General features: G+C 50.9%; 8 protein-coding genes across 8 annotated transcripts; 4 read left to right on the forward strand and 4 right to left on the reverse strand.

Moving 5' to 3' along the window:
- Window positions 1-237: 237 nt before the first annotated feature.
- M437DRAFT_73419 (uncharacterized protein) lies at window positions 238-2,238 on the reverse strand (the record flags this gene model as incomplete). The annotated part of the gene is made up of 2 exons (XM_041026024.1): window positions 238-450; window positions 508-2,238. The coding sequence occupies 2 exons, from the start codon at window positions 2,236-2,238 to the stop codon at window positions 238-240; spliced, it is 1,944 nt and encodes a 647-aa protein (XP_040882527.1).
- Window positions 2,239-3,304: 1,066 nt separating this feature from the next.
- Window positions 3,305-4,836, forward strand: M437DRAFT_73420 (WD40 repeat-like protein; the record flags this gene model as incomplete). Its single annotated transcript, XM_041026025.1, has 4 exons — window positions 3,305-3,413; window positions 3,473-3,511; window positions 3,561-3,661; window positions 3,715-4,836. The coding sequence occupies 4 exons, from the start codon at window positions 3,305-3,307 to the stop codon at window positions 4,834-4,836; spliced, it is 1,371 nt and encodes a 456-aa protein (XP_040882528.1).
- A 192-nt stretch (window positions 4,837-5,028) lies between these two features.
- M437DRAFT_42481 (uncharacterized protein) lies at window positions 5,029-6,695 on the reverse strand (the record flags this gene model as incomplete). The annotated part of the gene is made up of 2 exons (XM_041020584.1): window positions 5,029-5,250; window positions 5,310-6,695. The coding sequence occupies 2 exons, from the start codon at window positions 6,693-6,695 to the stop codon at window positions 5,029-5,031; spliced, it is 1,608 nt and encodes a 535-aa protein (XP_040882529.1).
- A 207-nt stretch (window positions 6,696-6,902) lies between these two features.
- M437DRAFT_10590 (RNA-binding domain-containing protein) lies at window positions 6,903-7,244 on the forward strand (the record flags this gene model as incomplete). The annotated part of the gene is made up of 1 exon (XM_041018576.1): window positions 6,903-7,244. A coding segment is annotated over one exon (342 nt), but the record flags the coding sequence as incomplete, so codon positions are not given.
- A 904-nt stretch (window positions 7,245-8,148) lies between these two features.
- Window positions 8,149-9,453, reverse strand: M437DRAFT_82467 (uncharacterized protein; the record flags this gene model as incomplete). Its single annotated transcript, XM_041027749.1, has 5 exons — window positions 8,149-8,473; window positions 8,523-8,720; window positions 8,790-8,835; window positions 8,886-9,009; window positions 9,055-9,453. The coding sequence occupies 5 exons, from the start codon at window positions 9,451-9,453 to the stop codon at window positions 8,149-8,151; spliced, it is 1,092 nt and encodes a 363-aa protein (XP_040882531.1).
- A 2,723-nt stretch (window positions 9,454-12,176) lies between these two features.
- Window positions 12,177-13,325, reverse strand: M437DRAFT_73424 (HAD-like protein; the record flags this gene model as incomplete). Its single annotated transcript, XM_041026026.1, has 2 exons — window positions 12,177-12,902; window positions 13,308-13,325. The coding sequence occupies 2 exons, from the start codon at window positions 13,323-13,325 to the stop codon at window positions 12,177-12,179; spliced, it is 744 nt and encodes a 247-aa protein (XP_040882532.1).
- A 2,128-nt stretch (window positions 13,326-15,453) lies between these two features.
- Window positions 15,454-18,629, forward strand: M437DRAFT_64109 (uncharacterized protein; the record flags this gene model as incomplete). The annotated part of the gene is made up of 5 exons (XM_041024359.1): window positions 15,454-15,475; window positions 15,642-15,883; window positions 15,937-17,604; window positions 17,666-17,874; window positions 17,924-18,629. 5 exons carry the CDS (start codon window positions 15,454-15,456, stop codon window positions 18,627-18,629), a joined length of 2,847 nt encoding a protein of 948 aa, XP_040882533.1.
- A 4,368-nt stretch (window positions 18,630-22,997) lies between these two features.
- M437DRAFT_73428 (general substrate transporter) lies at window positions 22,998-24,887 on the forward strand (the record flags this gene model as incomplete). Its single annotated transcript, XM_041026027.1, has 5 exons — window positions 22,998-23,097; window positions 23,154-23,558; window positions 23,611-24,373; window positions 24,427-24,539; window positions 24,598-24,887. The coding sequence occupies 5 exons, from the start codon at window positions 22,998-23,000 to the stop codon at window positions 24,885-24,887; spliced, it is 1,671 nt and encodes a 556-aa protein (XP_040882534.1).
- Between the last annotated feature and the right edge of the window lie 653 nt (window positions 24,888-25,540).

Raw genomic sequence — 25,540 nt, forward strand, 5'->3', positions numbered from 1 at the left:
AAGAAAAAGCAATTGCATCATTAACAAGCCGTTTGTAGCACCAGAATAGAAGGAGCTCGTCAAGTGTGTCGATCGCTATGCTGTCGTTTCGAGTCGTAAAGGGCGTTGATGTGCTGCCGCCATGCATTGCGTTTTGGATCAAAGAGAGGTAAGCAAAAATCATTGTGGAGAAACAAAAAGAAGGAAGCCCCCCAGTAGCAGCTGAGCACAAAGCAAAGTAGCTTGCATGTCTCAGTCTCATCGATACCTGCCTGATCGCTTCGAATCGTAGATGACCTCTCGTTCGTAGATGCGCTCATCGTACTTGGAACGAGGCTTTGCGGGTGGTGAACGTGGCTTGGGAGGTGGAAGTCTTTCGAGATGTTCACGTTCCCATTCAATCTCACGGATGCGGTCACGACGTTCGCGACGAATATCTTCCGTAAGCTCTACGAGTTGAAGCACGTCCTCCTGCATCGAATAGTTAGCATTCAGCTGGTAGTGTTTGGTTCATTCGTCACAACTTACATATTTCAGATATTCCATGACGTAGAAGAAGTGCTCCGAGTCCTCGTATTGATAGCCCATCTCTTCAATAGCTTCCTTGATGACCAGATCCTTGGCGACTTCAGTCCACATGTCTTTCGTGGGTTTACGTTTCTCCTCTTTGCGCTCGGGTGCAGGACCTCCGGGGCCGAAATCAGTTATGAACTCTTCGTCAGCAGTATAGAACTTGCTTCTTCGGGAGCCATTGTACTGTTGCCAGGTAATGTCTTGACGAGCACCCCCCAAACCATCCATCTGGACTCGTCTGGTCCCAGGAGGAATGTCAACGAGTCCCCAGTCTCGAGTCGCACCATTGTATGCTTCACCCATGTAGCCACGCTCAAGTGCTTTACGATTGTAATACTCGGCCTCGGCCGCGATTTCATCATCATAGCGACGCTGGGGTGCAGAGACCGAACGAGAGCGAGTAAGCTCAACATTTCGCTCCATCTCAGGCTCACGTGGACGTGCTGGGCGAGACACTTCACGCTCGAAAGTAATGTTCTCGTCATATCCTCCATTGCGGTTGTTGCGTCTGCGAATTTCAATCTCAAGACTTTCGTCTTTAGGTGCAGGAGGGGGACTCGGCGGTGCAGGGGGAGGACTGGGCACCGGTTCTGGAGCTCGCTCAATACCATGGTCGATGTGTCTGTGATGCGTAATAATTTCCTGAATGATGGGTGGACGGACGATAGGCTCCGGCGGTGGCGGTGGTGGCGGCTCAGGGGTTGGCTCTCTGACAGGTTCTGGGCTAGGCTCGCGAGGAACAGATCGCTCTCGTCTTCTTATGATGATTTCTTCTCTGTCGTCTCGCATAGGAGGAGGCGAGGGGTGTTCATGCTCGCGGCGACGGATGATGATCTCCTCACGCTCGTCTCTGGGAGGAGGTGGAGAAGGCTCGCGACGCCTGAACAACCATTCTTCTCTTTCGCGCGCAAGCGGACCAGGACTACGTCTACGAGAAGGTGGAAGGCTGCGTTCACGCTCGCGTATGCTGATCTCCTCTCTTTCCATGTTGCGCACGCTTCGGGCTGGAGGAGGCGGAGAACGTCTCTCTTCATGGCGAAAGATGATTTCCTCGTCGGCAACCTCTGATCTTGCGGCTTCAGAGCGAGGGGGAGGTCGACGGTCGCCAGCACCTCTTCGAAAGACTATCTCGGGCGGGGGGCCTCGAGGCGGTTCGGGGTCTCTTTCTCGTTCCTGTTCTCTCCTACGAATCAAGATGTCCGTCTCCTCAATTTCTCCTCTGTCTCTTGGCCTTGGGGGTCGCGACTGCTCACGTTCGCCACGGCGAAAGATGATTTCCTCGCGCTCGACATCTCTAGGATCCCTCGAAGGTGGTGGTCGTTCTCTGGGTGGGGGCTCGGCTCTGCGATCCCTAATCACGAGTTCGTCTCTTTCGACTCTTTCGCCACCTCTACGCGACATGGTGTCGACCTCTCTACGGGCAACATAGTCATATTCGTCCACTTCGCGATTCTTAACTACGAGTGGGCCGGCATTTGTTCGTCCATAATCGTCCTGGAGGAAGTCTGGAAGCTTTGGTCCACGGGTGCTTCGACGGTCACTCACAACAGTCTCTGGGCGGTCGGCATAGCGTGTGCGGTTGATGTCGACTTCGATGTCGTCGTAGTTGCGCGCAGGTCGAGGGCGAGCATAAGGATCGCGTTCGCGGTCGTCGTAGACATCAGCGACAGGATAACGCCGAGACATGACAGCAATGGCTCGTCGCCGGGACGTTTGAAACGGTCAGAAAGTGAACCTGAACCTCCGAGTCAGGCCCAACGTGGGGAAGTATCGAAACCCACAAGCGATGTGAAGAGACAAGGTGACAACATAAACAGCAGTTTGTACACCAGCGAGCAGAGGCAGAGCCGTCACACGAGAACCGTACGTCGACGAGCGGGAAACAAACGACGAGAACCTGGAACAGTGAAACTGAGAGGCTGGTGGGTGGTGGGGGTCATTCGTTTGTGGCTGCTTTGGTTGGTGCCCAAGCGCCTGCACCCTTGACGTATTGCTCTGACTACACCTTGATTCTGGCCGTCGAATCAGTATTGGAAGTTGTAATAGCCTGCCCCGGGATCGCAGTGACAGCTTGAGAAATTCACAGGACTTCGTGCATTCTTGTAGTCACACGTCTGACCATTCCTAGTGAGGAGAGGGGAACAGTTCTAATTACTCTCGTCGAGACGAGTCTGCATCTTGAAAACGATCTGGAGCTCAGCAGTCATCATAGGCAAAGATATCCAAGTACCAATATCAAAGGTTTTAAGTGCTAAACAGCGATATAAGAATGGAATGGCTTTCTGTCAAGGCAAGGCTTATTTCTTGGTTGAAGGGTCGAGCCTTCCCGAGCAGATGTGGGGCTTTCCGCAACCTTCATGTTTCAGCACAGGTCATCTCAGCCCGTTGACAGCAGACAACGACACACCTCAAACTATCAAGCCATCCCACTATCAGCAAAGGAAGGGTATTCTTTCATTTGTACAACAACTCATCTGGTAGTCATCTCAAAAACGAGCTGGCCATCCGCTCATCCTGCAATACTTGTGACAGCCTGGTGGCATGTGATCCAGGGTCGTCCACTGCCCCGGATAACTGGAGTGTCCATTAAACAGCAACCACGATCGGTCTTGATATTGCCAACACATCTATCCGCAAGCTTGAGCAATCAACTACAGAATATGGATCACCTATGAGTCACTTTGCGTATCATCTCAGTCTTCGCGTAGAAGGATATCCAAAGCTTCCATAGCACAACAGTCGAGACACAATCATGGACACTCGACGTCCCATCAGAGATACCGCTGAGCCAAAGGTGCTCTCAGTAGCCTTCAACAACGATTGCACCCGGTTTGCCTGTGGGTTAGATGATGGCTTGAGAGGTGTGTATACAGCCAGACATCAGCCTAACCATCGAACAATAACTAACCATGCTCAATAGTCTTTCGGGCAAAGGACTGCATAAGGACAATCAAGCAAGGCACGTCTATATTCTCCTAAGAAGAGATTGGATATCTGACTACTGCCAGCTCCTCGGCCTGGACACGGCATCGCCATCGCAGAAGTCTTGGATGACAGATACACAGCCCTGGTGGGTGGTGGAAGGCTGCCAAATTCATCGCCCAACAAGGTATGATGACAAATGACATGGGCGAAATAGTACTTACTGACCGCCGTAACAAGCTTGAGTTCTGGGACCTCGTCGAGAAGAAAAAGCTGAAAGAGCTCAACTTTGGCGAACCCATCATTGCCGTCCGGGTCACAGCAAAACATTGCGTCGTGGTCTTGTTAGATCGCACTATATCTCTGGCGTACACCAAGGACTCCGAGACCGGCACCATCAATCTAGGAACTGTAAAAGCACTGTATCGTACTGCAAAGAACCCCTATGGTCTCTGCTGCATTAGAGGCGACACTTTAGCACTGCCTGGAGAAACGCCTGGACAAGTTCAGGTGCTGACCTTGACTTCGAAAGATAAGAAGGTCTTCAAAGCTCACGAACAAGCATTGAGACAGATGGCTATCAGCAGGGACGGAGCCATTATCGCCACAGCCAGTTCACAGGGCACCATCATCCGCATCTTCAGCACTACGGACCCAACAAAATCTACTGAATTGCGTCGAGGCCTGGAGTCTGCATCGATATGGGGTCTCGCTTTCTCGCCATCTTCGTACTTCCTCGCATCCACATCAGACAAAGGCACATTACACATCTGGGACCTGCGTGCCCCAAGAGCACCAGAAGAACGTATTCGACAACCTTCCGACCAGCGAAAACGCAATTCTGGTAGTCGTGTCCATCATGACTACGACACGATATCTCATGCTTCTGGCTCTTCGTCACCACTGCCAGGTGCTGTAGCCACAGCTACAGGAGGCTATATGCTACCTCCACCAGACCTTCGTCACGCACCACCTGCCACTGCACCTTCACTGGGATCAATGCTAAGTGGTCTAGCCAAAGGCACAAGATCATCGACATCCATCGAATTTACTATCGGTTCTGATCCAACAAACTGGCAGGGACAGCCACGTTACACCAGTACAACGTTGCCTAATGGGCAAACAGCCAAACTCAAGGTCGACAATGTGGCTGTTCCTGGTAGACCGGATGGCAAACCGCCAAAGGGAGTGGTTGCTTGGGATCCGGAAGGCGGAGATAGGAGACTGTGGGTCGTAGAAGGCGGAGCAGATGCCAGATGGGAGGTGTTTGAATTGGCAGATGATTTGAGCACTGGTGGTGTCAAGATTGGAAGTACGGGCTTCAGAAATTATCTCACTAGGCAGTTTCCCGAGAAGAGCTGAGGATGGCCCAGTCTCGGGCTTTGAACAGGAGCAGGAAGCATGACAAGGAGGTCTCACCGATGCAATCAATAGCAAACGTGCGAGTGTGTGGGAAACGACAACATGGGAGAACCTCTAAAGGCTAATACGATATATTGGGTATCAAACATGTCGATTCTTCTATGCATTGTCTTCATTTCTATGTTTTACGTCTTACACACCAGCATCCCTCGTAGGTCGTGGACTGTTTTGCGCACTGTTGGCACCCCTTCCACCTTTCATCAAACTGGCGAAATAGGCTTCCAAGTTCTCGGTCGGCAGGTCTTTGGCAACATCTTGTGTTGTGCTGCTTGAAGACGGAGGTGGAGGGGATTGAGGACTGAATGGCGTACTCACGCCGCCAGGACTTGATGTTGTAGCTGGTTTGTTGCGTTCCTAAGATTCCCAATTGGTATCTGAACCTGGTGATTTCAGCAATGTGAACAAGGACGTACCTTCAAGCGTCTCAACACCTCGTCAGCGTCGTATTGGATACCGCCCATGTTGAACTGTACAGGGCCAACATGCTCGGCCATGGCTTTGGCGCCTGTTTCGTCGGTGCCTGTGCTTGAGGGTGTACCAGCTCCATTAGCCACACGACGGGCATCGCGAGCTTTCTTCGCTGCCTCGTCTTCCGCACGATAACGATCTAGACTCTCTGCTTGAGCAGCCAGGAAGATTTGATCAGGTGTGCATTCGACTTCAAGCTTCGGTTGCGAAGGGGCAGGTGGGTGTGGGTTTTGGATCTGTTGTTCGTAAAGAGAAATTGTGGTGTCTTGATCTGCGAGGGAGGTTTCTGCTGCTCCGCCAGCCGTTTGGGCTTCGGGTGTTGAGGGTAAGGTAGGAGAGTTCGGAGTTGAAGGGAGGTCTTGGATCTCGACGCCCCAGGCACGGCTGATGCCTTCGACGTCGAAGCCTTCGCGCAAGACACGAATCTTACCCCAGCTGTCCCAGCCGGAGGGTACGAGGACTCTGTCGCGATCAACAACGTTGTGTTTTGGTGGGCCGTCGGGTGAGGTGTTGATGTCTAGAGCGTGGTGGACGAGAGGTTGTATTGAGCCTGGTTGAGCGGGCATGGTGTAGACGAGACCAGCACCATGCTTGAGCAGGACAGTTCGTAGGAATTGGAGAATGTAGTCGAAGTGTGATTCGCGGTATCCACGCTCTTTCTCTAAGGATTCAATGTGCTGAGCGTTCTGGCAGACTACCAAGAGAGGCAGACCTAAGGGGTCGTCGTGCTCGCCGGGCCCCAGAGGCAGAGGTGTGTGGTTGTCAGTCATGGAAGTAGCGATATCGCGGTCGCGGCGATGCTGCCATGTAGACATGTTCTCTTGCAGGGCGGCTTGAGCAGATTCATCGAGCGAGGAGGTGACGAGGTTGAGTAAGCGGACCCATTGGCGTAGAGTGTGAATGAAGTCCCATGGCTTGGCCCAATCGAGTAGAATGACAGCAGCAGTATTGGGGATGGCATCGGGAGTAAGGAGACGGGTGAGCAGAGGCGCATACTGCTTGTCGGGAGTGGTCAGGGTGTAGAGGGACAGTCTTGCAACCATGTCGTCGTGGTCCGTGTCAAAGACGTTGTGGTAGGTGTAGCCCAGTCCAAAGCGTGTAGCGAGTACAGGAGCAGCATTCTTCTGGTCAAGTTTCCTCAGACGAGTCGTCTTTTGCTGCTGTTGTTGTGCCAGAGAGTCGACAAAGTCGCGCTGCGAGTCCATGTCACCGCCCAGGACGATCAACTTCTTGTCGGGCAGCCTCTTGCCGCTGGCCACTTTGTCCAGCAAAGTAGACCACATGTCGAGGTCGCTGCTCCCCGGCCGTGACTTTGACTGAGAGCGCGCCATCGTGTCTGCCAGAGTTGGTTGCGACGAGGATGCAGTGTTTGGGATTGGTGTTTATTGCAGCTTGGTCAGGGTGGCCGACAGCTTCACCGCCTTTGAAGCCAAACGACTTTCACATGCCATCAAGGTCTAGCTCTGCCTCTGTCTTTGAAGCTCCCGCGTCATCGTCAACTTTTTCTCTCCGCTCGCGTGTTTCCATCGCACAACGCCATGAACCAAATCAAGCAGGTCCAGCGCCTTAACGAGCGCGAACTCGAAAAGGTCGTCCCCTCCAACGCATCATGGCACACCGACTACCGCGACACAGCCTACATCTACGTCGGTGGCCTCAACCTCGACCTGTCTGAAGGAGACATCATCACAATCTTCTCGCAATATGGCGAACCCGTCTGGATCCGCCTCATGCGCGACAAGGAAACTGGAAAGAGCAGGGGCTTTTGTTGGCTAAAATACGAGGACCAAAGGAGTTGCGACCTGGCCGTCGACAATCTCGGCGGCGCCACTGTCATGGGCAAGATGCTCGCTGTCGATCACACAAGATACAAGAAACGAGACGATGAGGATGAAGATGAGGGTTATGTGGGTCAGGACAAGCAGATTGCCGGTGCAGACGCTGAAGAATCAGAACCCGAAGAGGAGCGCAGACCTCTGATCAAAGAAGAGATTGAGCTGGCAAAACTCATGCGCGACATGGAAGACGACGACCCCATGAAAGCATACATGATCGAACAAAAGAAGGAAGAGGTCGAGAAGGCATTGGCAAAATCATCCTCATCATCCAGAAAACACGACGATTCGCGCCGTGAGAGAAGACACCACCGCTCAAGACGCGACCACGACGACGACCGAGATAGAAGACACAGGAGAGCATCCTCGCGCGACGATCTAGACGACAAACGTGATAGGCGAGACGGCCATCGCTCGCGCAGACACCGCGATCGCTCAGATTCACCCAGAAGAGACAGACATCGTTCTACCAGAGATTACAACGATTCTCCACCCCGACGCGAAAGAGACAGCAGACGAAGAGATTACTCGAGATCACCAACGCCTCCTGTCAAAGAACGCGACTACAAGCGTAGAGAACGCAGGCGCTCTTCTACCCCACCTCACAGAGATGATTCACGAAGCATATCTCCCAGACCCAGGCGATAAAAAGTATTAAGTTCAATATAAATAGTTTTTCTACTTCTTGCGACCAACTTTTATAATTTCTCATTCATGCGATGTGCTTGATATCATTCACATGAGTATCTTTCGCTTGCGAACATCTGGGAATCTTGTTGGATGCCCGTTATGTGCTTCAAGAGTTGGAACATTTTCTGGTTTGATTGGAAAGATACAAATACAACATTTTAAGGAGGGTATATACAAAGTCTGGAAGAGAGTGACGGAAAAAACATTAATATATTGCGCAAAAAGCACAGCCATAAATCATACGTCTGACCAACTTCACTCAAGCCTTGGGCTGGCACGCAGGAGCAGGGTTGGTAGCGTTAGACGAAATGTACGACCACTCAATGGTGTACTTGTCAGAACCACGGTACTGGCCGAAGTTGGTGGCATACTTCTGAGGCCAGCTGTTGTCGTAGAGAGCACAATACTGACCAACGGGCTCGCCGTTCTTCATCAACATGTAAGTGTTGTAGAACTGGCAAGTCTTGATGTCGCCGCCGTTGGATGGAGGGTGGGCTCTAGCGTAGTCGGCTTGAGCAGTGCAAGCAGCGGCACACTTGGAAATGTCAAAGGGTCCTGATTGGAAGATGCGGACGCCGAGGTAGCTGTGGTCGTTAGCTTTGGAAGGCTGCAAGAGGAGCATGAAGGACTTACGTATCGTTGCCGTTGCAGTCGAAGGGAGCATTGATGGCGGCATCACCAAGGTAGATGGGAGTAGAGCAGCCAGGAGGAGTAACGATCTTGTTAGACACGTAGCCGTTGGAACCAGCAATGACTACGTGGAAGTCTTTGCGCCATTGGCCATTGTTCTTTGCATTGTCGGCAGTGACGGGACCTCCCCAGAAGACACACCTGTAAAATTAGCCTGATTCCAGACATTTGAATGTAGTAACTCCGCTTGGTAGCCAGAAGTCCACTTACTTGATGTTGGTGGTGCTGCTTGGGTTTGCACAAGAGGCATCATTGGCTGTCTGAAGTCAGCATAATATGTCATCAAATGGTTCTAGGTGGACATACGGTTGACAGTTGGGTCGCGCTCAAAGTAGATGTTGAAGGCAGCACAGCCCTTGATAGCATCGCACTTATCAGCACAGGTCTGTGTCGAATACTCGTTGAGCACAGTGTATCCCATGTATCTGCTCTCTGGTCAGCAAGAATTGTGAGTTTTTGCAAGAGAAGCAAAAACTTGCCCGTAAGCATTGTTTGAGGCCTGCAGGTCGGTGAAGGTGTTGTAGTAGCCCGATGGGGTTTTGGCCCTGTTGGCAGTGGCCGAGAAGTCATTGTAGGCCAGGAAAGCTTCAGGAGTATCAGGTGTAGGGACTGGGCCAGCACCAGTAGGTTGAGGCTTGCAAGTAACAGCTGCGCGAGCCTTGAGGCCAGCAGAGCTGACACCGGACGCCTTGACCTCAGCAGCGACGGAAGTTGCAGCAGCGGACGGTTCGTAGGTGACAGTGCTGGCTTGAGCACTAACGTCGACAACAGGCACCGTAACAGTAGGAATGGGAGTAAGGGCATCAACAGCAGCCCAGTCAATCTCCTGGGGGAGAGGGTTGGCTACAGCCAGAGCTGCAAAGGCAGCGGCCATGGTGAAGGAACGCATCTTTACTTGTGTTCTGGAACGAAGGTATAGAAGGAAATGTGCAGGAGAATTGGATGGGTTGTCAAATGCTTGTGGTGTTGATACTCGTTCAAACTACTGGGTCTTGGGCATATATATATACTTGAACCTGAAAGTTCCACTCTCCACTTGATGACACTTTGCCTGCAAACGAGCATTACCACCTCGTCGTCGGCAACACACGACCCGTCCAAGATCCTTTCCAGAATTCAAACGAATCGAGGCCAAGGAAGGATCGCGAACAAGTCTGCCCGTGAGCACTTACCGAACTAGCTGGCGAGTGCTGGTATCAAGCCAAATACAGAATGTGGAGTACGAATTGACACGAAGGAACAGGGCAACTGTGGTATAACGAGCACGGAGCCTCGCGATGGGGTCTGATGAGGGAAGGACGTCGCGACTCTGCAGGGTGCTATCACGGTGGCTGACTCTAAATCAAGCCCAGAGGTCGAGGAGCGTGCCGTTTGGAGGAGCCCTTCCTTGGCAGGATGGCCAAACTGAACTTTAGTCCTCATGATGGACTTTCGAGTTTGGTACGCCTGTCTGTTAGTGCAAAGACGACAAGTTTTGCCCCTGTTTGTGCCGTGTGGTTCCTGCTGTAGGAAGCGGATGATCTTCCGGGAGTGCCATTGAGTAAGGACTCTCCATATTCTTTTTGGTCATGCTCATCTCGCTTCGCAATTTCGATTGATGAAGTGGTGCTATGTCGAGAACAAGCAGGGAAAGGTCTGCGATGACGCTCGAATCCACTTTGAGAATTGACTTCTTGGCCCCGCATTCCTTCTGAGGTCGCGCCCGTTGCCTGAATGGTCGTTTCGAGATCGGCACGATGCTAAGTTTGGGGAGTGGATACAAAGCGCCTGGAGGATCTTTCCAGCTTCAGGGTATCGCCAAGCTTGACTTGCCTCGAGTACGAACAGATCGTTTCCATGTTTGCAATGCACTTGCGAGATTCCAGAAAGAACTTTGGGCTCTATTCGGAAGATCAAAGGCGCAATCATATCGAGCCTGGGAAGGAGTTTTGAGAGAAAGCATTTGCTGAAGCAGGAAATATCAAACGCTTCGTAAAACAAAGTCGTGCGTTCTGTATCAGCTTCCTACGTCTATTTTTTAGCCTCGTGTCATTATCGCGCCTCTTGCCGCCATGCAGCAGTGCGTGCAGGCCTGGCTATGCAATAGTGATCGCGCAGTGTCTTCGCGCGGGTCTGAAGGATTCATCCATACCCAAAAGTACGACCCATCTCTTGCATATGTCGTTGTGGGCCTGTTGAGCAGAAACACTGTTCTACTGTGAAAATGTCTCGGACGCGAACCAGAGAACGAAACGATTGTCGCAGGGCGAGACTGCAACTGTCTCGGGCTTCGGATGGCCTTCACACTGGAACCACACGAGTCAAGTTCAGGGCATTTGCATACAACAACTTTGACTCCAGTGGCATGCCAGCCGACGGCCCGTCTTGTGCGCTGTCAACTCGAATTTTTGGTTTGCGACTACAAGCGCCATAACCATCCTCCCGCGGCGGCCCTGAAAGTTCGTATGCGCAATGCACTGCCTTCTCATCATGGCTGCTATCTTTGCTGGTTATGATGTTAATAGTGTCCTGCAGGTCGATCATTAGTCTTTGCTTTTCGGAATTATTGGTGCATCCAGTGTTTGCCCAAACGACGATGCGGATGGACTGTGGATGCTTTGCGAATAATGCAAAGCATTAATTCTCCGAGCTGTGAATGGACTCAACTCCGTATCTCTCATTCGCACGTCCATCATCTCAGTTCCAACCCAATGATGGTGTTTGTGATTGAGTCATTATGGAAACCTTGCAGTCCTTCGAACTGAGACTACATTCTTGGAAGTACGAGCGACATATCTGTCTACAGGTCTAGGCAGGCAGCTGGATTGAACACACAAGGCGGATGCAAAGATAAGTCGCGATGCTAAGTCACCGAGAATAGTACCAACATTGCTCCGTGAAGCCAAAGTCTGATACCCTGAGGATCATCCTTATCCATCGATCTACCGGTTGGTCTGTGGACAGAGGCCGATCGTAGGGCATAGGATGATCTCAGATTATCTTGGTGGAATTTCGTAGAATGGTCCATAGCACCTCACCAATTCACGGATTCACCGAGCGATGGAATCTGGCACGTCGCGCCAGCAGCCAATTTGGGTTCTCGTATATTGTATACTCTATCCTTTAAAGCTGCCGCAGAACCTGTCACAGAAAACAGAGCTGATCAAGCATGAGTTACACAGAAAATCACCTGATTGCTGATTTGTACGCGAGGAAGAAATGCAACAAGAAATGGGCGGTGCTAAGAACGCGAACGGCACGCATTCTCTCGGCAATCTCGTAGGATACTTCGTTGGCTGCCAAATCTCGCGTGAGGTCAGAACATGCTACGCGACCTGCCAGAAACTGGAAAAAGAGATCAGCTGGAGTGGGCGTGTGTATAGTGCATGTTGCGATATTGTGAATCAAACCAAAGTGGAACACATGGTGAAGTATCCTGAATTTTCGTGGGTCTTGATTAGTGATAGATTAACATGCCCATACTTTTCTTGATGAGAAGGTGCATTATTTCTTCCAGGACATGATCGTCCATGCTCAACCCTGTACAGCCGCCATTGTCATACTCATATCCTCGTGAGGTAAGGGTGAAGGCCACTAGATGTTGGCCTTCTTAGGGAGTCATGCGACAGCCTGCTCGACCTTGGCCAGGCAGTCAAAGAATTCGTTCCAGTGATACATGATAGTGATAGCACCACACTCCTCGGTCAGCATCTTGGCCATCTTGTCAACTTCTTCCTTGTCTTCGTAAGCACCAACGTAGCCGATAAGAGGAATCTTGGCGTTCTTCGCGGCGGTAGCCCCAGACTTGCTGTCCTCGATAGCCACACATTGGCTGGGCTCGACACCAATCTCCTTGCATGCATGGAGATAGATGGCAGGGTCCGGCTTCGAGGTTGGTTTTTCGAGAGAGGTGGCAGCACTGTAGACGTGCTCTGCGGGGAAGAACTTGTCCTGGCCGACCTTGCGAATGGAAGCCTGAACTCTTGAGAGAGCCGATGACGATACAACAGCAAGACCGTACTTCTTGCTCTTGAATAACTTTTCGAGTACCTCGGTAGCACCGTCGCAGGGCTCGGCCTTTTTCTCGAGTGTCTCAACAACCTTGCCGAGCTCGCGGTCAACGTACTGGTTGAACTCGGCCTCGGGGATCTCGAAGCCGTACTTCTTCTGCAGAGACACCATCATGCCTCTGAAGTTTTGACCTACAAACTCCTTGAGGAGTTGAGGGCCAGTGTAGCGATCCGACTTTCCATGCTTTTCCAGAATCTCGTTGGCAAGCTCGGCGCAAGCCTCGAACGCAAGGTGTTCACTCAGGACGAGAGTGTTGTCGCAGTCGAACAGAATCTCTTTGATCTTTTGTTCTAGTGTTAGCCATCGAAGCCACTGGATGATGCTGATCCACAGGATGAGGTAGCCGAGGAGCTGCTCGAGGCTGAAACTTACGGGTGCCATTGCGAGTGTGATAATATGGTTGTCGAGAAGGATAGTCAACGAGTCGTAGAAGAAGCGGATTATATACACGGAGCGAGAGGAGGAGAATCACGAAGCAATGCGTTGTGCAATTAACAAAACAGCATCTTGTTGATTCCGGTTGCACATTCCCCTCATTGCCAACTGATCAACGTCACCTTCCCCTCCACTCAAACCAGCACGGTCCGCAGTGAGATCAAGACCGTCGCGATGCATACCAGTTCCGAGCTCTGGCGTGAACTTTTGCACAACTAGCCACCATCTTGCTCATTCAGACACAAGCTCTTTGCCGGCCATGTTCACTAACTTGCATCAAATCGCCAAAGCCTGTTGTCTTGAGCGCTTGCGAGGCATTTACAGACTTGCTGCTGTGACTCCACACCACGGCCAGCAGGCCTGAGTGGGGCAGAATATCGCTTCAATCTATCGACTATTGTGACAATCGCGCTCGCTGCCGAAACAAATTCCTGCTTGGGCGCAGATAAAGTGTAACTTGCGTTGTGCAGCAGAAGCCATTGCGTGGGCTTACTGCTCAATCAAACAATACTTTGAGCACCACCTCGAGCTTCTCGAATCCTGGTCTCGCGTACTGCACATCTTGTGCAATGTAGCAAATTCACAAAATTCTGGAGCCAGACCACCTTGCGACCATTCAACAGCGGACTCTGCTCAATCGTGACACTGCATGCTCCGGGATCACAGCTTAGTGGGCGATGAAGAGCGTGGCTAAGTCAGAAGAACATAGCAGATGCTCCAACACATATACGGGTTTGAGGAAGATATCGCTAGGATACGGGCGTAGAGGTGTCTGCAGATGTACAGAACGAGGAGCTTTGCTTCTCTAATCCCTGTTCTCCATCGCGGCCTTCCAGCCCCCCAACGTTTGTCTGGCTCTTGTGTTACCTGTTAACATTCTGTCTCTTGAAATCAAGCAGTGTACACCAATGCTCCGGCACAAGAACACCAACAAGATCTATGCTTCAACTCTGAAGGTTGTCATAGATCGCTGTTGAAAGGCATGTTCCTAAGTTTCAAGACGTCCGCTACTTATCACAGATGTTGCGAGCAGCGCCTTCTTGTCGATTTCTTTTCTTTTTCTTTGGTATTGTAGCACGTTGATATGGCAATCTGTTCTTCAAACCATGTCTGTTCACAAGCAGTCGAAATGACACAAAGTTGATACGGACGAATCGCGAAAAATTTCGTGCTTCGACTTTTGTTCAAATCCTGATAGGTGGCTGCTCCGGAGCATCCCATGATAATAATGCATATGTTGCTTTTCTGTAAAAGCATAGCCGACTCCTCGAGCATTGCAGTATACAGGATGGCGCGCCGATTGTCATAGGAGAACGACCAAATGTTATGAAGTAAATTATAGCCATTATGGCCAGGGTCTCCATGATGACACTGAGCATTGGCCATTCGAGCCACTCGGTTTACATCCTCATGTGTACTCCAAGGCCGGCAATCATCATAACGCTTGTGTTCTCGGTGCTGGTTGCTCAGGGTATAGTCCGGTCGAATCCGTTGTTTCAGTGCTCATAAAGAAGCCATACTGAGTCTTGGGTAGAAGTTTCGTGTCTGAGAGCTGTCCGGGTCAATAAAGCAACAAGTCTCTTGGCTATTTGCAAGAACGCGCGTGTGATGGCAAGAAAAATCGACCAGAAAGGTTTCGACCACGGCACTGACAGGCAGAGAACTTGGAAAGAGACGAAGTTGTCACCGCTCTGATGAAGGGCCATGACGAATACCAGGCTTCGGGCCGAAGATGGCGAAAGGTTGTTGCCATGGTTTCTGAAAATAGCACGGCCCTTAACCGTATCCTACCGTATTGCGCAGTTACAGCTGCGGCGCATCACCTTGATAAACAAAAGTTCATATCGATTGGCGAGTCGCATGGCGCAGCAAACTGAGAACCATCCGAAAGAGAGAAGATCTTGAACAAAAGACACATTTTTGCCAAGGAGTATCCGATCTTACCGTCGAAAAGGATTGCTTAGTGATGCTGCGGTAAGAGGGACGCGTTTCAGGGTTGGTGCATGTTATGGCAGTGCAAGGAAGAGGGGAGGGGATGACTTCAGCTGCATTTGCTTGCTGTAGCAACGGGCCTTGATCTAGTGCCGCTTTTGCCAATCTCCTTTCCAAAACCTAGAATATTTTCTTCGAAGTCTTGTGTTTGACTTGATACCTTGTCTATTACCACGTCTCTGTGAGGTTCTTCGGGAGTGTCGCTATCGGGAAGCGCAAACGCCTCGAGTAAACAAACTCCATATCAGCCACGATTCTTACGACTCTCGGATTTCTGACCGGCGGATCTTTGAAGCACGCCTGAAACAGCACAAACATCAAGAGAAAGGGAGAAGAAAGTGTTTGCGCATCCTAATCAGAGTCGCGTATACGGAATATTGCAGAGAGTGTCGCAGACATGTCGTACAACCGTCTTGGCCGTAAGTGCAATACCCAGCCTCCCAAGAGGAAGATGCGGCAGGAAGAGAAAGGGCAGAAGTGGGAGATTGAAGCCTGGGAGTGGCAACATTCCTCAGAAGCTCCGTGTTGGGCACGCGTTTCACAAGACCGAGTGCGAGTTTCGCTGACCGGGCCATTCTGTCGCAGCATACGGCCGCCATTCGCCTGACGAGGACGACGAACATTACGGCGCCCAGTCGCAAAACCCATTCATGGATCCTCGCGCCGGCAGATCACCGTCCCCCGGACATCCTTTAGAGTCGTATGCCTTGCACGATAACCCCTATACTCATGACGAACCGCTACACATGCCCATGGGTCCTGGTCCTCGTCCAGGCGCTTCGCCTATGCCTGGAACCTCCTCAGACAGACTCCATCCTCAGCCTACAGTGAGCTGATCATACATCTCATGTGAATACGCCCTGCTGACCACTTATCACAGTTCTCGGTAGAGCACGTTCCAGGAACTTACGGCCACAGCGACAGCTACGACTCGCAGCACCATTACCAAACAAGCCCTGTCTACGGTTCGGGTGATTATGCCCTATCTCCTGAAGACCACCATGACGCATATCACAATGAGCCTTACCAACCTGCTATCACTCCTATGGAAGAGGTGTACGGCCCTCCCTCTGGCGACCAGCATCCCCACTACTGGCAGGACGAGGTCGACACACACCCTATTTTGCAACAGGACTCTGCATATGGGCCTGATCCTCACCAAGTACCCACTCCAATGGCAGAAGAAGAGATGGAAATGAACGCAGACCAACCACAATCAGGAGGCGGTATTCGGAGATGGAAGACGGTCAAGGAAGTCCAGCTCTTCAACGGCAATCTGGTACTCGACTGCCCCATACCTCCGAGACTGTTGAACCAGATTCAGCACGCTCAGCCTCCCGAGCGTGACGAGTTCACACACATGCGCTACTCGGCAGCCACCTGCGATCCTTCCGAATTTTACTCAGAGCGTTTCACCTTGCGCCAGAAGCTTTTTGCCAAACCCAGACATACCGAGCTGTTCATCGTCATCACCATGTACAACGAGGAAGATGAGCTCTTTGCTCGCACAATGATTGGTGTTATCAAGAACATTGAATACATGAACTCGCGAAACAGCAGCAAAACTTGGGGCAAGGAGGCTTGGAAGAAGATTGTCGTTTGCGTTGTCAGCGATGGTCGTGCGAAGATCAACCCTCGTACCAGAGCCGTTCTCGCAGGTCTGGGTGTTTATCAAGACGGCATCGCCAAGCAGCAGGTCAATGGCAAAGATGTCACTGCTCACATCTACGAGTATACCACACAGATGACCCTCGAGCTTAAGAAAGGCGTGGTCTCTGTCAAGAAGGGAAATACCCCTGTTCAGATGCTGTTCTGTCTCAAGGAGAAGAACCAGAAGAAAATCAACTCTCACAGATGGTTCTTCCAGGCCTTTGGTGAGGTTCTCGACCCCAACATTTGTGTTCTGATCGACGCCGGTACAAAGCCAGGAAAAGACTCTATCTACAAGCTATGGAAGGCTTTCGACCTTGAGCCCATGTGTGCTGGTGCTTGTGGTGAGATCAAGGCTATGCTGGATCATGGCAAAACTCTCGTCAACCCGCTAGTCGCTGCGCAAAACTTCGAGTACAAGATGAGCAACATCCTTGATAAGCCTCTTGAATCTGCTTTTGGATTCATTAGTGTTCTTCCCGGTGCCTTTTCTGCTTACCGCTTCATGGCTCTTCAAAATGACAAGACTGGCCAAGGCCCTCTCGAGAAGTACTTTGCTGGTGAGAAGATGCATGGTGCCAATGCCGGTATTTTCACTGCCAACATGTATCTCGCTGAAGACCGTATCCTCTGTTTCGAATTGGTATCAAAACGCAACTGCTCTTGGATCCTGCAATACGTCAAGTCGGCTACTGGCGAGACTGATGTTCCCACTGAGATGGCTGATTTCATTCTGCAAAGAAGACGTTGGCTGAACGGCAGTTTCTTTGCTGCCGTCTATGCCCTCGCTCATTTCCATCAAATCTTCCGCAGCAACCACTCTGTTGGTCGCAACTTCATGTTCATGGTCGAGTTCTTCTACCAGGGTGTCAGCATGCTCTTCGCTTGGTTCGCTATCGTAAGTGCATTGACGCTAACCACGACACTTCAAAATCATCCACTGACATGTATTACTGCAGGGCAACTTCTTCCTCGTTTTCCGCATTCTCACAGGTTCACTCTCGGATTCAAGTCTCAATTTCGCGCCTGGAAAAGTGTTAGGTGTGCTCTTCGAGTGGATCTACCTTGCTGTCTTGATCACTTGTTTCGTCCTTGCGCTCGGTAATCGTCCACAAGGTTCAAATAAATTTTACTTGACTCAGGTCTACTTCTGGGCAATCCTCATGGCGTAAGTCTATCATGTCGATTCAAGACGTTTTGACTAATATCTGCCTCAGATATCTCATGTTTGCAACTGTGTTCATCACTGTCAAGTCTGTACAGGCACAACTCAAAGAGCACGACCACTTCACTTTCAGCATGTTATTCACCAACTCGTTGTTCCTGACGCTCATCGTATCGATGGCCAGTACCTACGTCCTGTACTTTGTCGCCTCCTTCATGTTCTTGGACCCTTGGCACATGTTCACGTCCTTCTTACAGTATCTTCTTCTCACGCCGACTTACATCAACATTCTCAACGTCTACGCTTTCTGCAACACTCACGACATCACTTGGGGTACCAAAGGAGATGACAAACCAGAAAAGCTGCCCTCTGCAGTCACCAAGCCTGGTGGCAAAGTCGACGTTACAATTCCCAGCGACGACCATGATCTGAACAGTCAATATGAAGAAGAACTTCGCGTATTCTCCACCAAATGGGTTCCTCCTGTCAAGGTTGCTTCCGCGTCTGAGAAGCATGAAGACTATTACAAGGGATTCAGAAGTGCTGTCGTTCTGGCCTGGATGTTCTGCAACCTCGCTCTCGCTGCAGTGGTCCTCAACACAGGAGGTCTGAACCGCGTCTCAATCGGCACTCAAGACGACAACCAGCGCAGCACCATCTACATGAGTGTCGTGCTATGGAGTGTTGCAGTTCTCAGTGCTTTCAGATTTATTGGAGCCTGCTGGTTTTTGGTGGTTAGACTTATCAGAGGTGTTTAGATGTTCTTCATGACCTCTCTCACGGAGTAATGATTTGGTTTTGGGATCATGATTATGCTTGATGATGTATTGTAGCGAGGCGTTCTGTCAGGTTCCTTCGGTCTATTTGATCTCTCATTCCCGCCTCTATTCTGTGCTATACAATATAATCTCTCCATGTCGGTGCAAGCATGAGCAAGCTTTCAATCGGTGAAGTTTCACTAATCCAGTGTGATAAGGCGATCGAAACCAAGCACATGTATGCTATGATGTAGCTAGCTAGCAAGCAAGATCGAACCAGAGCTCCTTCCCATTTGAACTGACATAAGACAGTCGTTTGAACGATTAGCAGCTACATCTCAGTCCTCTTCTTCGGTACCGTCCTGGTCCAACTTTCCGTTCCTGCTCACTTCGCTCACACCTTCCTCGTTTGACCGCGTGCCGTCTCATTGCTCTTCGCCGCGCTTCACATCCAAGTGACAGGCGCGCAGCCTTCTTCCTTCCACTATTTCAATCTTCCGCGCTTCCAAAGCAACTTCTCACCTTCCCACCTTCCAACCACAACAAAGCACTTTGACCTTTCGACGTGCACTTATCTCTTCCTTTGATCAACACGCCAGTCATCTTCATCAGCAATCATCATGGCTGACTGGGATACTACCGCTTGTAAGTAAATATCTCGCACTTTGTTGTGTGCGCACTTCGCAGTGCGCCTGCCTACCTCACATCTGCCTCGCCTCATTCTCACATCCCAATCCTCTTTATCAATTTACATCTTACTCACCTTCTTCATCGACTAAAATCTCACTCACCTTCCATCACTCCTCGCTTGCATCTTGCATTCCATCATCACCCTCTCCAAGTCATCACCACGTCTTACCTTGGTCAACTCAACCACTTCTACTCCATCTGCACTCATACACATCCACTCAATAACACACACCACTAACACCATGTCAGCTTCCGCATGGGACGCACCCGCCGCAGTCGACACTGCCGGCTGGGTTGAAAGCACCGCTAATGCTGCTGCTCCTGACGACGTTTACTCCGGCATCGACCCTGAGATGATCTCGAAGCACGACGCTGGTGATGACACCTGCCGCAAGTAAGTTCTCAATGCGATTCACCTTCCATTTCTCTTCTGACAACCTTTCAGCTGTGGTCAGTCAGGTCACTTCTCTCGTGATTGTGTTGAACCCCGCCAGATGACTGGCGAGTGCTTCAACTGTGGCGAGGTCGGACACAACAAGGCCGACTGTCCTAACCCTAAGGTCGAACGTGCCTTTACTGGCACCTGCCGCACTTGTGGTGCCGAAGGTCACCGTTCCGCAGAGTGTGATAAGGCCGTTTGCAAGAAGTGTTCCGGCACTGGCCACACCGCTGCTGCTTGTACTGAGAAGTACAACATCTACCCTGAAGGCCTTAACTTCACCGACGACGCTGACAAGGCTTGGGACAACCTGGTCCTCGCTGATGAGAATGGAGATGTCGACGACTTCTACCAGGCCTTCTGGATCTACTGCAAGGTCGCCCCTGAGCTTACCCTTGTTCAGCTCGAAGAGTGCTTCCGTGAGACTGGCTTCAAGTGGTACCTCATTGCCAAGGAGCAGGCCATCCCCTCACTTGTCCACACCAACGTCGACCTCCAGGGCAACTCCGACAAGAAGTATCAAGTTTCCTTCCAGAAGACTTCCAAGCCCCGTCGTGCCATCCTGGCTGAAGGTTGGCCCAAGGACCTTGAAGAGAATCTCCAGCGCCTTCAAGATGCCGGTTTCCCTCGCGACAACCTGAAGCCCTACTGCACCAACTGCGAGCAGGCTGGTCACTCCACAAAGGCTTGCCCCGAAGAGAAGCAGGTTGTTGAAAAGCCTAAGGTTACTTGCTCTAACTGCAACACCGATGGTCACTACATTCGTGACTGCCCTCAACCACGAGCCGTTCGTGGTGGCGGTGGTGACGTTGAGTGCAAGCACTGCGGTGAATCTGGTCACTTCGTTAAGGATTGCCCTACTAAGGTAAGCTAGTCTGTCTGTCATCTGATCATTGCTAACCAGTCACAGCCTGCCGAGAAGTGCAGAAACTGCCAGGAGGAAGGCCACAGGGCCTCCGATTGCACCAACGAGCGTGTCATGATTTGCCGCAACTGCTCAGCCCCTGGACACGCCGCTCGCGATTGTCCGGAAGAGACTAACATGGTAAGCTTTCCACTACGACTCTTTCAACCCACACTAACAACTGACAGGACAATGTTACCTGCCGCAATTGCGAGGAGAAGGGCCACTTCTCCAAGGAGTGCCCCAAGCCTAAGGACTGGTCGAAGGTTCAATGCCGTCTCTGTAGTGAGTTCGGCCACGGTGCCGGTCGCTGCCCCAACCCCGCTGGAGGTGCTGGTGACGATGTGTCGACCACTGCTCCTCAGGACTACACTGCTAGTGCTGGTCCTGCCGTCGCTGCCGAGGGCGATTGGATGAATGATGCTCCCGCTGCTGGTACTGATGCTGCCGGTGACTGGAACAACACTGCTGCTGAAGTTAGCGCCTGGTAAATGGTCGAAGCACTCCAGGGAATCGATATCGTCTAACGTCTTGTGATGTTGACTAATCGATGGCTGTCATCAGCAAGGTCTTCGTTGTACAATACCATACAGAGAAGGACGCTCAATAAGATCAATAGCTTCCGTCATGAGAACAATGCTCATTTGATGTTCAGTCTTGCAGTTTTTTCGTGATAGATCACAGCTTCATGATATTAGTTAATGAGTTTCATAGCACATACCAAGCTCGAATTGATCGTCTAGAACACATGCTTGATCGCCCAAGCCTTCGCCTCGAAAATTGATCGTCTCTGCTGATCAAGAACGCCTCACACGTGTCTGCCCCAGATCGACAAGTGACAAGCAAGATGGGGATATTGCTTTTGGGTATCACTTTTGCTGCATACGTTCGTCCGGTCTGGTTATCATCCATTGCAAGGGCTGCCGGCATGCTCGGTTCGTGTCATACCGCTTCCGTGAGTCTGCTGAAAACCAGCGTTTCATGGCCTTCCGCTAATCAGATGATTGGGTGAGCTAGACTCAAAGTACCTTCGTGGCATAGAGGCTCAAGAAACACGAGCTCAGACTTCTCTCAGCATCCGGTTGACTCGATCCGGAAGTCCGCTCATGGTCTTCTTCTTCTCATGAGCGGCTGGAACATCGTCGCCATGCTGCGAACTTCAAGACTCGAACGACATGCAAAAGCTCTCTGCAGATGTGCGACACTTGCTCATACTGCTACGCAGTTCTTTGCGATGCCGGCGAAGGCTCCAATATGCTACAGAAAATTAATGATTCCGTGGCGAGAAGACATTCATTCAGCGCCGGCAAAAGGCACCGGTAAAATCGAGTCAGAGTAATGCGGAGCACCCGCACTCTGTTCACGCCACTTATTCAAACCGAGCATTTGACCGCATACGACCGCGGTGTGGCCGGCCGTCGGCAGCGGCCGTTCATCTCGTATCCTTCGCGTGACTGGCGGAAGTTGCAGAAAACAGGGAGCGGTGGAGGCATCACGAAGAAGGACCGGGGCGATGGCCAACTTCCCCTCGGGGACGACCCACTCGGGGTCACTCTCCTGCGATTGTGGAGTTGACTATGAGACAGCACTCGCAAGAGCATCTTTCGCATCAAAGGCCACCCACGTCAGCGTGGACCCAAGGTCGTGAAATTAGAGTCACCGTTCCTTACGCTAGTTCGGATCTTTAATTGATCTAACGACGATATCGATGAACATCGACGAGAAGAGCTCCTGAGAGAAGGGCAAGATAACGAGATTCAACCTGCTGCAGAGACTGTGGGAAAGGATGCAGCATAGGTGCATAATTTTGCAGCTCATTGACCCTTTCTCCGCAGCACAAGAAGCGGATGTCCCAGAGCAGAACTCAAAGAGGCAACCTTTGACGCCCCGGACAGAAAAGTGTGCGTGGAGAGGAAAAGCCACCCCGTCCAACGGGACGATCTTTCGGTGCCGGACCTGCCATATCAGGCAATCCCGCGGGCTGCTACTACACGCCACAACCTGGAGATATTGTGGGAGTGTCGGGGACACACTTTTCTGGTCGGCACTGTACGTCACTCCGTCTCTGCAAGGACCATCTTGTAGTCCAGTCATGGACGTTTGTATGGGAGGCACGGATAGAGTTGTGCAGGGAAGTTCGTATCTCGTGGGCAAGAGCGGAGAACAATGGGTTAGCCAAGTCGGGTTGTGCTCAAACCTTCGATGTTACACTGGTGGGTACAGATGTATTGACTAGGAAGAGGGCAGACATATATTGCAACTGACCGCACTCTCGTTTTGCAGATCTCACTCTGACTTTTTGAATTCTCCTCTTGGTTGCTCTTGACCATCCACCATGTTCGGCAAGAAGTACTACGGCCTTACAGGCACCAACTTGAACATCGCAGTCGGTATTATTGCCGGTCTCGATTTTCTGTTGTTTGGTTATGACCAAGGTAAGAACAACTCGCACATACGACTGATTCGTCAAGACATGCTGAACAGATATCAGGTGTTATGGGTGGTCTACTCACTCTCAAATCTTTCAACCGCACCTTCCCCGAAATTGACGTCGATCACCCTCCTCATGGCCAGTCCAGCTCATATACTTCCACCATCCAAGGCATTTCCGTGGCCTCCTACAACTTGGGATGCTTTGTTGGTGCATTGGCTACAATCTGGATTGGCGACTGGCTTGGACGTCGCAAGACAATCTTCTTGGGATCTGCCATCATGGTCATTGGTGCCACGCTACAAACATCTGCTTTTGCTCTCGCACACTTGATCGTTGGAAGAATCATTACAGGAATTGGAAACGGCATGAACACATCTACTGTGCCAGCATGGCAGAGTGAATGTTCGAAATCGCATCGTCGTGGTCAGATGGTTATGATCGAAGGCGCTCTCATCACAGGAGGTAAGAAGCATATGTTGTTCGGAAGCAAACATCTGTACTGATAGACCACTAGGTGTTATGATGTCCTACTGGATTGATTTCGGCTTTTCCTACCTCGAACCTTCGACAGTCTCCTGGCGCTTCCCCATCGCTCTCCAGATCTTGTTCGCGCTCATTATTCTCATGTTTATCATGGGTTTACCCGAATCACCACGCTGGCTCATCATGAAAGGCAAGGAGCAGCAAGCCATGGAAGTGCTGTGCGCTCTCAACAACATGTCCGAAGAAGATCCATACATCGTCTCCGAGTTTTCGGCCATCAAGGACTCTGCTCTGGTCATGCAACAAGGCGGTTTCAAAGATCTCTTCACCATGGACGAAGATCGAAACTTCCACCGTGTCGTCCTCGCCTACGTCAACCAAATGTTCCAGCAGATCTCTGGTATCAACCTTATCACCTACTACGCCACCAGCATCTACAGAAACAGCATTGGCCTTTCTGATTTCCTCGCACGTATTCTGGCAGCTGCCAACGGAACAGAATACTTTGCCGCTTCCTGGATTGCCGTCTTCACGATCGAGAAGTTTGGACGCCGCCAACTCATGATTTTCGGTGCTGCAGGTCAAGCCGCTTCTATGGCTATCCTCGCTGGTACCACTTCGAGGACATCATCTGCCATGGGTATCACTGCTGCAGTTTTCCTCTTCGTCTTCAACACATTCTTCGCCATTGGTTGGCTAGGCATGACTTGGCTGTACCCAGCTGAAATCGTCCCCCTGAGGATCAGAGCTCCTGCTAATGCTTTGTCAACTTCTGCCAACTGGATTTTCAACTTGTAAGCTTCACTCTGATTGCACTGTCCTGCATTCAAGCTAACTTCCTTTCCAGCATGGTCGTCATGATTACCCCTGTCGCATTCGATACCATTGGATATCAGACCTACATCATTTTCGCAGCCATCAACGCCTTCATTGTGCCTTGCGTCTACTTCTTCTACCCTGGTGAGCATCCCTCTACATTGGATCGTTTTTGTCATTTTACTTACAATGGTCTCCATAGAAACCCGTCTTCGTTCACTTGAAGAAATGGATGACATTTTCCGCAACACAACTTCGATCTTCAATGTTGTCAAGGTTGCCCGCGACACACCCAATCGCTACGGCAAGAATGGTGAACTTCTTATCAATTACCTCGACACCGAGGCCGCAGCTGGCGCCGAAAGACGTCGCAGCTCGTTGGTCGAGCCCAAGTACGGCAAGACTAGTGGCAAAAGCGATGGTGAGCAGGTGGAGAGATTGGAGAACGGTTACGGATCCAGCTCGGCGGCATCACAGAACGAGAAGGTGTAGATGGAGAGGGCTTGAGGTCTTCCCAGAAGCTCATTCTTTGACGACAACTTTCATTTCGATATTCCATAGGACGGTCCTTGAAGGACTTCCTTTGCTTTCATGTTTTTAGATACCACTATTTACGTTTTTGTCGGCTCATGAGCTAGACCTCTCGACATGAAAAGAATCATACTTTTTTTTGTCTATCTTAATTATCGTTTTACTTTTCGGTGTGTGTGACGAAGAGATGTCGAATCGATCGAAACGGAGTCCTTACATCTGCCGTGGCATGGAGCCAAACCTGATCAAATCATGTCCAACCTTGGGAGTCAAGTCTCAAACTATCATCTCGCCTTCAAGCTGTTACATGCTGCGTTGATATTGGTGTAGTTTCTTTTTGTCGTACCAATGAAGCAGATCAGACTCTGTATCAGCCATCACCTCATTAAAGGAAAGATATCAAGACCACAGAGAAACTTAAAGAAGCGACCAGGATGGAATAATCCTGAAACCCGTCACAGTGTTGAAACTTGGATGGAAGTTCGAGGAAGGAGGTGGAGGAAACAGCTCGGATGTGCCAAGGCCGGAGCGTGTGTGAATGATGAATGCCGGAAACCATCTTTTGCGTCACCGGACTGCTGCTTTTTTGTCAACCTCGCTTTTGTCTGTCGCTG

This window comes from Aureobasidium melanogenum (genome assembly GCF_000721775.1).
Source record: "Aureobasidium melanogenum CBS 110374 unplaced genomic scaffold scaffold_4, whole genome shotgun sequence".
In the NCBI taxonomy this organism is placed as follows: Eukaryota; Fungi; Ascomycota; class Dothideomycetes; order Dothideales; family Saccotheciaceae; genus Aureobasidium; species Aureobasidium melanogenum.